Genomic DNA, 10,902 nt, shown 5'->3' with positions numbered 1-10,902 from the left:
AATGAATTAGTATAACTCAGATGATTGCATATTTTTATTGGTCAGCCGATGGTATTGATTATTATTTTGTTTTAATTTTATTTTTTCCTTGAAAATGTTTTAATTCTCATATCTTATTATTTGTATTATTTGTATTTATTATTTTAAAAATTTGAATCAAATAATTTTTGTTTTTCAATTTTCTCAGTGGTTTTTAACTAACGCATTATTTATGCGTCTATTTTAATTGTGTTTACCTTATATCAACATAGTTCACCTAGAATGATAATAATAATAATAATAATAATAATAATAATAATAATAATAATAATAATAATAATAATAAAGTCTTGCTTGTTTGACTGTTTTGTTTTGTGTTAAATTAGTGGCAGTGTGCCGACTATCATCTCGTCATGTGCTCCTCCAGTGTTTTTGTCTGAACGTCCCGCCCCATCCTCGTCCTATTGGTCAACGCGATTCGATACCCGGGTCTGATTGGAGGATAACGCTGTCTGTCATCAGTGTTGACGTGTAAACCAGGAACTGGGAATTGGAGAAGTGGTGTGTTGGCATTCTGGAGAAATTTGGATCAAAGTACAATAAAACTGTCAATTCTTGTCGTCCTCGTGTCCACATACAGCAGCCGGAGGTTACGTAATGCAGAAACAGCTCTGCTGAGCGACTTATTCTCTCCATAAACAAGAACAGTGAGTATCTTCGTCAATGCAATGAATGAGGGCTGTCTGCTGTAAATTACATCTCCACTGGTATGTTTATATCCACTGCATGATACAAGTGGCACATTCTTTGCTCACAAGCTAATACAGGAGTTCTGCAAATTAAATATGAATCCTGCAAGTATAAAGACTTTCTTAATTATGTTCGGGACTGCAGAGAGAAAAACAGTGCATATTCATACATATAGTTTTTTAACAGTAGAATGTGTACATGTAGGTCAGATTCAACAATGCTGACAAACAGCTATGCTGCTAAATTTCAGAGAGTATACCACCCCAAAACACCAGGCTATATAGATCATATAAGTTGCATGCTCCTGCACTCAGTGTTAGAGGAAGTATTCAGACCCTAACAAGTAAAAGTATTAATACTAAATGTGAAACTAGGTGGAGCCCAGCTGTAATTATCTTGCACAGGACTGCGACTAATTATTATTACGTTATGGACTCATTTGCTGATTTTTTTTTTTTTTGAATGTTTGGTTTGTAAAATTCTGAAAATAGTGACAAATGGTCTCACAGTTACACAGAGCCCAGTGTGACACCTTCACAGTTCTGTTTTGTTTAAACAATAGTCCAGAAGTTTGCATAAGAAATTAATTTTTGGTCAGTCGACTAATCATTTAAGCTGCACTCTATGAGGTGTTGGATAGTGTCATTTATGACACAGCATATTTTATAAACTCTTCATATGTGTGTAATTTGTAAAGAAACTAGAGATTAAAGCTGTCAAATAAAAGTACTGGAAAAAGTACAATATTGCCCTCAGAAAAAGTCCACAGTGGCATGAAAAGAAATGACTCAATATACCAAAAACACAGGGGTTAAACATTTACTCAGTGTTGGATCTATATAGCATTACTGGGTTAACTGGACCCAGTGTTGGTGCTGTTTATATATTATGGTTGGGTTAGTGGACCAAAATAACCTCTCTGGTGGTGGGTGAGTTTCTACCCGTTGGTACTGGCTAAAATTAATACAATATTGCATGAGTGCTGTATTGACCCCAGTAAGTAAATTTTAACCCAATGTTTTGAAGTGTGAAGTTAATCTCAAATTTGTATTTAAGTACAGAACAGAACAATTGTACAGAACAGAGTAACTGTACTTAGTTACATGCCACCTCTGCCCACTTCTAATTTTATTTGGTTCATCTAGCTAAAATTAATGCAAGCTAATACAGCTGACCTAAAATAAATCCTATTTTGATAAAAGTTAAGATGGGTTTTTGTTGAAATTGTTTTAGAAATAGGTTAGAGGTATAATACAAAGAAGTGTTAAGTAGTGAAGCTGAATTGGCACCTTCCTAAAATAGTTTCGACAAAACAGAAAATTATAGCATTGCATTATGACTTTTATGTCAGACTGAATTACATAAAGGTAAGTGTACCTAACAAACGTGCTACAGGGTGCATTTTTAGTCAGTATTATTCCATGGTCATGCTCTTGTTTTGTTGGCATGGCCTCTGGATTCAAGCTGTAAGGAAACTGTATCCTGAATAATTAATTCTGTTCTTTCAGTGCTGTCTTCTTTCAATGCAGTGGGTGTTTTGGATTCTTACAGTGTTTCATAGACTGAAAGTTAACCGTGTAATCCTGTGCAAAACAAATACAACATCAACTTGTCACTTTTACTCAACGGGGAGGAAATTAAATAAAAAAAATAAATAAATAATGCACTTTGTTCAAGGGTAAGGCAGTTTTTTATTACAAGAGATGACCTTATAATTATAGGGACTAGCTATCACCACAGACCATCATGGAAACTTTACTTGCTAGGTGCAGTTTAGGTCTCCAGTAAAGTGAGAAACACTATTAATAACAAGAATGTAAAGTCATCTATGCATATAAAGTGCAAAAATGCACTTTAGAGGTAAGTATTATTTTATTAGCACCAGCAGTGCTCCATATTTATCTAATAGTCAGCACACTGCCTTGTTATGTTTTTATACCCACAGTTGCAGATGCAAAATATACTGTAACACATCTGTATAAATTCCAGGTGATGACAGAGGCTTGAAGTGTGTTGCTTTTGGCAGTTTAGATATAATATTGTGATGATGCTGCACAGTACACCATAACCTGCAAATCTGAGAGCCTACTGTGTCCAACTATAAACATTACATTTGGACAATTTCCTCTCTTCCTTTTGTCCTGCTCTCACTTCCTTTAATTTGCTGACTCTGGTTTCCAACCGCTGGAGAACAATAGCTGTGCATACATCCTCCTTCTCTGCTGGCACTAACAGTGTTTGAAATGTAGCTGAAAACAGTGTTTTTAGTATAAGGTAAAACTCAGGTCTCTGAAGGCAGCAGTCTCCCATGAGAAGGTATCAGTCAGCACAAGCAGCCAGCCACGCTTCTTGAACATGCTAATTCAGTCTCTTTCCTCAATTCCCTGGCTGCACCTCTAGACTCTTCACCACTCCTGTTCTTCTAGGATGCACATAGATACTTTTTTCCATTCGTATTCGCCTCTCTGTTCTCCCTTATGCACACCTGCTTGCACATTTCTCCCCTTGTCACACTTAAACATGCATAAAAATGATAATTGTGTAATAAAAAATGTAATTATCACAGACTATCAGGACCTGATTGATATAAAGTATTATTTGTCAAAGCACATCATGCATATCTTTCAAATCGTTCAGGCAGAGAACAGGTTAGGCTCTTCAGTATCAAGCACAGTCCTGCCCCTCGACTCATACTTGCTTTTTCCACTATTTTAAACAAAAGGCTACAATATTGATTGATGCGGTGTGTTTGTGAGGAAGCCTGTCTGGAATGTAGAGCAGAGTGCTCACTGAGAAACAAGTACGCTGGATGGATGCAACAAACACACACTCTGAGTTTTAGCACTTTGTAAAGAAAAGTATTATACAGGTATCTGCACATGCTGTACATATATACATACTGGCATTAATTCTGTTCAGGGATGTGGTGATATACCAGTATTGATGATAATGGTGAAATTATAAAATTGAAATACTGTTATCACATATGATGATAACTCAGTGCCCTTTAAACATACTGTATGCCATATTGTAATGTCCACTATAATATTTTTATATATATTTTTTAAAATAAAAATGTGGTATTTATCACAATATGACATAAAAAATATATAACAGTATTCTGACTTAATACCGTTACACACAGCAGCAATAAGGGTCACTGAAAGCCACGGTAACATTGTTACTGGTGTTTGTTTAAAAAGGGAGCCACTTCAGGAGTGTGGAAGTTGTTTGGCTACAAAAGATCAGATGCACAACAAACCACGGTAATATGTAAGAAATCTAAGTAAACTGTAACAGCAAAAAGGGGAAATACAAAAAACTAATTTGTGTGAGGAGAGCTAAGCGGCTATTGTGAGTTCTAAACCAATAATATCAAAAAACTGTTATGATATTATTTTATGGTCATATCGCCACGCCCAACTGTATTCTCTTAAATTATTTCCTTCCTCAATTTGTCTCCCTCCTCCAAGTGTCTCCCTCCACACACCCCTCATCACTTTTGATTAAGTGTAATTTCTGTATACTTTTATACTATTGTGGTTACAGACTCTCTTCACTTCTCTACACTTGGTAAATTGATTTGCCAAAAATAAGTGATGAAATGCACAATAAACAAAATTAAAGTGATAGCATTGTTATAATTTTTTTGATATGTATTGTTATCGTCAATTCTTTTGGCCACTATAATAGTGTAGTTGGGTTTAGTTTCGTTATTGATATTAATAATACTAATACTCTGCTCAATAATTTCAGTTCTTAACAGTTTTGATTCTTTGAGTTTCCTTTGCATTTTTCACAGCAATAATTACCGCAGATAAATGTTACCAGTGGAAAAACAGTGAGCTAAGCGAACGTTAACTAAATAATCATAACGACAGCGGTCTCTTTTCTGGTTTCTTGGATATTTTAGGGTTTATTTTGGCTTTAACGATTCAGTGTCCTCTCCTTGTAAAGCATTTGGTAGCATAGTATTTGCTAATTTGTGATGATTATTATAAGACTCACACAATTTATGCTATTCACCTACTACTCAAGCAACTTAGCTGAGTAGGTTAAGTGAGAACAATCAAAGACTCACGGTTTCATAAGACAAAGGCAATTAGAAGATGGGAAGACATGAAACAAGCGTGAGCTAAATTGTGTTGGAATCTTTACACAGAATCATTATTAAAATTTCTTAATGAGTCCTTTAGAATCAGAATTTTGGACTTTGTTATTATTTGGAATCAGTTTTTGATGCACAACCCTGTCATGTACTGATCTGTATCTGATAACGTGACAGCCCTAATTCTGTTACACAAGCACATTTACGCATTCATTATTAAATGTTGAGCCGAAGACACTATGTGTATTATTTCTAGCTCTTTCTCTTTATGTCTTCTCTGCGAGCTGTCAGGGTAATCAAAGCGAGCTCATGGTGTGAAAGGAAATGGTGTTAGACTAAATGAGATGGATAGGAAGTGCACGTACTGTGAACGTAACGCACATGGAAGGTGGTGAGAATTAATTAAATTATGTCTAGCAGATGTATGTGAAAGATAAACCATCTGCCTGATCAACACTGACTACTCTTCTCTATATATGATTGTGTATTAACTTGAATCCTTCCTGTAGATTTCACACGCTATCTCAGGCTACAGTAACAAGAATGGCGCTATATCAGTGTTTGATTAAACTAAATGATCAGGTGTAACACTGAGACCCAGCTGTGAAATTCTCTCTCACTCAGGAGGTTGTTTTTCTTCACATTTCTCCTCAGGCTGAGGAAGAAGGATGGGGAAGAAGGATGCCAATGCCGCCGGATTACCAGTTGATCAGTATCGAAAACAGATTGGTGAGTCTTATTCCTCCAGGTGCTGGTTAATTAGTTTGTTGATCAACAGTAAATTAGTCAGTTAAGTAAGAATCAAATAACAATATTTGGTATATTTGGTTTGTCTTTGTTACGTTTCTGAACTGGTGACAGTCATAGCTGGAAGTTTTTGGTCGTCTGTCCGTATGTCTGTTTGTCTGTCCATCCGTCCCATCCTTGTTAACACAATATCTCAAGAACGCCTTGATGTAATGTCTTCAAATTTGGCACAAATGTCCACTTGGACTTGAGGATGAACTGATTAGATTATAATGGTCAGGTCACCGTGACCTCATGTCCATCCTATTCTCGTGAACGTGAAATCTCAGGAACACCTGTCATCATAATGTTCAGCTGTCTATCAGTCCTCCAAACTCCTGTGTAAAAATTGTCGGACAACATGTTTCTCACAAGATTATTCAAAAACTACACTTAATAAATTTTTATTAATTTCCTTCAAAGTCTTCACCACATAGATTAGATGAGTCAAGACAGTAATTCTAGTTTCATGACATGAAACGAATTCTCTGGGACCTCTGGGCTTTTTCCATGAATAAAGCATTTTGTGTTCTAAATGATTGATAGTTTAATCAAAAAACATAATCAATATATTAACAGACAATTAAAACAATAAGCTCTGTATATTACTTCATGATGCTATCTGACATGTGAGATTGGTTTTTGGCTCGTTGTGCAACTGCATTTCACCAGAAATCATAACTCACTGTTTGATGTGGGAAACTTTACCACAACACAGCAATCAACTCTGTATTCTTACATAGATACCAACTAATGTCACACTCAATAAATCACACATGACGCTGTTGCAGTGTGCAAGTCTCTGGTAGTTTCACATATATCCCAAACTGTCTAACAGCCAAACTCTTTTGAAAACTTTCATCAACGTTGGCTATGAAAAATTAGCATAATCTCTTTGCACAGTCCTGGAAACTTTTCCAATTTGCACTGGATTGAAAAGAAACTTTAACCAGACTCACTGGATTAGAACCAGTAGGCCTGTACGAGCTATGGAAGTAATTACACTCAGAGAAGCAGCATCTAAGGTCACATTACTGACGGACAGTGAATTCCTCACTTAAAAAAACCTGCCCCTTTGATATCATGTCAGAAGCTGTTTTGTCAGAATTTAGTACCAGTAATCCTGCGGTATTTTGTTTCTCCATCTTTCCCCTTACATCACAAAGGCCTAACTAAGGCAATATGGTCGGTATCAATCAAAAGTTTGGTCCCCTGTAGCATGCCAGCTGTGGTTCCTTGAAGATCACAGCTCATATCATGTCTTTTTGTTTTTGTTTTCCTCTTGTGAAGCAAAACCAAAAGGTCGCCACTGGCATAGCTGGATAATTGTGAGCAGCTCTGACTGACACAAGCACAAAGGGAAGCTCTGTTCTCCTTATAGGCTTAAAGTTTTTACTTTAAATCCCAGGAGTCGCATATTGAGCACATGAAATATGCCTGAGTAGTCTTATTAGATAAAAAATTTGGCCACTTTTGGATCCAAGAAGAGTTTTTGCACAAAATGGAGTGAGGCTCTTACTCAAGACCTGGTACTGGTCTTTATCTAAGTGTATACTTATTAGGAACCAATACAAGATGGGCTGAAATAGCTGAGACGAAAGAGAGAACAGGTTCCTTCATGGAGATGGCAATAGTCACGTCTATTGGGGATTAGCTGAAGAGAGTGACACGATCCAGAAGATAAAAGTGGTAAGACTAGCAGGGCACCTTGTATTACCAGTTATATCCACGGTGTCTGGAGACCGCTGGCTATGTGAAGTCAATAGTGGTCCTCTTACAATTTATATTTTGGCTTGGACCACCTGATTTTTCACATCAGGGGAACAAAAACAATTTGTTCCATTTGTCAAAAGAGATTCATTCAGCGACACAGTCAGACACAGGACTAAAGTTAACAACAAGCATGTTTGTTTGCAGACGAGTCACATTTACAATTCATATTTCATGTTTCATGTTCATGTTTAGACCCAGAAACTACTTTTCAAGGCACTAATAGTTCCTGCAGCCTGTTGTTGTCTGTGTTTTCACCACGGTCTAAAGAAACAAGAAAAAGCGATGGCTGCTTTTTGTCAGTTTTGCATGCGATTGTACAGCAGTGAAGGCACCATATAAATCAGCTGACAGACATGGAGGGGATTTATGTCATGCTGCTGTTGATTGAGACTTACTGCTTTGCAAATGTGGTCATTGAGCCACCGCTGTAGCAGCAGTATTAGCAAAGTGGAAACAAACTAGTTTGCAGCTGCAATTTTTTAAAAATTATGTCTAAAATAAAATTATGCAAATACTTTTGGTGGATAATACAGTGTACCCTGCACTTAATTTAGACCCTGGTTCCTGCACCACAGTTCTTCCAAAGGTTCTTAGTCCTGCTCTGGAAATGCAGCATTAGACCACTCACAGGTTTTTAAGTCACAGAAGACAGTTATTCACCCAAATACAGCACAAGAAGAGCAGGTCGAACATATATGGTGAGAACCCATATGCACCTGATATTTAACTTGTCCACTTAAATCCTGACCCAAGAGACACTGCAACAATGACTGGCTGAGCACGGCTCTGAATCATATCTTTCAGCCTAGCTTATCCAATTTGCCATCTTACTTTAAAGATACTGCTGATTTCTTTGATCAGGCATCTAAAGTGAACATTAATCAGGAGGATTCTGACACCCTACAGCTACCTTAGATGTGTTATCCTTGAAGTTGTTTACTTGACTAGTGAAGTGGTAAGAAAAAAATATACCAGTCTTAAAGGCCCGACTGACTTCTTTCTGTACTGTTCTTGTGCTGCTTGCAAAATTGTCAGTTATACATGGCTTCATTTAGTCCTGTGACTTGTAGTCACGCTATGTCATTTCATGTCGTTCACAAATATGCATGACAGAACATATATTATTGAACACTTTCATTCCATTAGATGGCAAGAAGTAAAGTCCGCCATAGCAGCTAGTCTTTTACTAAGTATATATACAGTATATATTTATATAGGTTGGAGATGGAGATGGATTTTCCTGTCTTCAATACATTAAATCCCTCTGGTCTTAATGAGAAAGTGTTACTTTCTTGTTATCTTTAATTTATCACTTAAAATGTTCTGTACTAATCCAAATCCCCTGATGAGACTGTGTCAACTATGGCATTGTTCTGGTAACTCCTTCCTCCCAGTGGAGGATCGTTTGTTGGCCCCTGGTGATTCACATCCTCTGATTATTCCACGTTTTATATATCCTGGCGTTGCTTCTGTGTTAACAGGACTCATGAGATGTTAATTGTCTAAAATACAAAAAGGCATCGTCATTCTGCCAGCAAAAGCGATGTTGTGTTTCTCAGGTACGTGATTACCTGTAGAGAAATTTCTCTGTCTTGTTTACTCTATATTGCTATAAGGTGTCATAAAGCAGCATGACGGCTGTATATATTTTCATAGTGGGACACAAGAATAGCATTATTTAGCCCACAGGTATCCTTTAACCATCTGCTATTGTGTAAAACCTGGAGGGTTCAACAAATGAGAGACAGACATAACATAACAAGCTCATCACCCACTGTCACATCCCCTACCAGGGGTGCAGAAAATCTTGTTTTTTCCTTTCCCATTTAGTGTTTTCTCTCTCAGCACATCTCATCAATTCAAAAATATGTAACACAGGTGTCAGGGACACTTTGGTCTTCTCTCTGCCTCTTTCCAACCCCTCAATTTCTACCGTTTTTCCTCCTTTTTGAAAAGAATGACCATCAGGCAATTTCAGTAAACCACTGTTTAACAGAAAAGGTGGAAAACAGAGAAAGGGGGGAAAAGACGTTGGAGAAGAAAATGAAATCTTCAAAGATAGCATGGGGCTGGGTCTTTTGAGAGCTGGAATGGGCCACACATGGTAATTTGAAATCGTAATAGGGTGGCTTATTCAGGGAACATCAGCAGTAGTCCGGGCTGGTTGTTGAGCTGTACCATCATCTCTGCTGGAGTGCTTTTGTCATGTCAGATGGCCATCAAGGGGCCACTGTTGACACTCTCGTTTTAAATGCCATTATTAAGCCTGTTATAATCGACTATGCCAAGCTGCCCTCAGGAGAGGTAACGCTTCAGTTCTTACACGGATGTGCAAGTGGTCACTCTGTTAAAGTAAGCAAAGATTACATCTGCAATTGTCTACTTGGATAAAGACAGACAAGATTCCAAATGCAGAATGAAAAATTGAAAATTATTAGGTTTAGAAGGCCTCACTTCAAATTGTAAAGAAGATCAAATGTATGACGTTGTTTGTCTTACAATTAAATGTGAGTAACTGATATGTATGTGAAATATTTTACTCACACCTTTGGATAGGTTACATTGTCAAGGTTGTTTTTCTCTTTATACAAACCCTATTCCCAAACAGATGGGATGCTGAGTAAAAGGTAAATAAAAACACAATGCAATAATTTGCAAATCCTTTTCTACCTATATTCAATTGAATACACAAGAGAGTTCATGTTCCAACTGATAAACTTTATTTTATTTTTTTGTAAATACACACTCCTTCTGAATTTAATGTTGCCTGCACCATGTTCAAAATAAGTTGGGACAGGAGCATGTTTACCACTGTGTTACATCACCTTTTCTTTTAACAACAATCAGTAAGTGTTTGGGAACTGGGGACACTAATTTTAAAAGGGAAATTATTTCTTATTCTTGCCTGATATACAGCTTCAATTGCTCAACAGTCCAGGGTCTCTGTTGTTGTATTTTGTGCTTCAAAATATGCATATTTTCAATAGGAGACAGGTCTGGACTGCAGGCAGGCAAATCTAGTACCCAAACTCTTTTATTATGAAGCCACACTATTGTAATGTGCAGAATGTGTCTTGGCATTGTCTTGCGCAAATAAGAAGGGACGTCTCCAAAAAAGACTTTGCCTGGATGGCAGCATATGTTGCTGCATAACTGTATGTACCTTTCAGCGTTAATGGTGTCTTCACAGATGTGGCAGTTACCAATGATGGTTGTTGGAACTGCCCCTCACATGCAAAGATTTCTTTAGATTTTCTGAATCTTTTAATGATATTATGGATTGTAGAGGGTGAGATCCCTAAATTCCTTGCAGCTGTGTGTTGAGAAACGTTGCTCGTAAACTGTTGGGCTACTTGCCCCCATGCAGTTTTTCACAAAGTGGTGAAGCTCATCCTGTCCTTGCTTGTGAACGACTGAGCTTGTCGAGGATGCCCGATCATGATACTGTCACCTGTTGCCAATCAATCTGTTTAACTGTCAAATGTCCCAAACAGGTTTTTTTTTTG

The 10,902-nt window shown here is 37.2% G+C and overlaps 1 protein-coding gene across 2 annotated transcripts in view; it reads left to right on the top strand.

Annotated features, from left to right (window-relative positions):
* Positions 1 to 509: 509 nt before the first annotated feature.
* The window catches only part of triqk (triple QxxK/R motif containing), a 29,498-nt gene continuing 19,105 nt past the window's right edge, over positions 510 to 10,902 (top strand). The window contains exons 1-2 of one of the 2 annotated variants that reach the window (XM_084739860.1): positions 510 to 686; positions 5,492 to 5,566. In XM_084739860.1, coding sequence (XP_084595986.1) covers positions 5,506 to 5,566 — 61 coding nt within the window. In that variant the 5' untranslated portion in view covers positions 510 to 686; positions 5,492 to 5,505. Of the gene's footprint in view, positions 747 to 5,491; positions 5,567 to 10,902 lie in introns of both variants that reach the window. The other variant, XM_084739861.1, reaches the window with a different exon arrangement.

The sequence above is a fragment of the Lutjanus erythropterus genome, chromosome 16 (genome assembly GCF_056507025.1).
Source record: "Lutjanus erythropterus isolate fLutEry1 chromosome 16, fLutEry1.hap2, whole genome shotgun sequence".
Classification (NCBI taxonomy): Eukaryota; Metazoa; Chordata; class Actinopteri; order Lutjaniformes; family Lutjanidae; genus Lutjanus; species Lutjanus erythropterus.
Note: the sequence above shows the minus strand (reverse complement) of the source record. Positions and strands in the feature narration are given on the sequence as shown.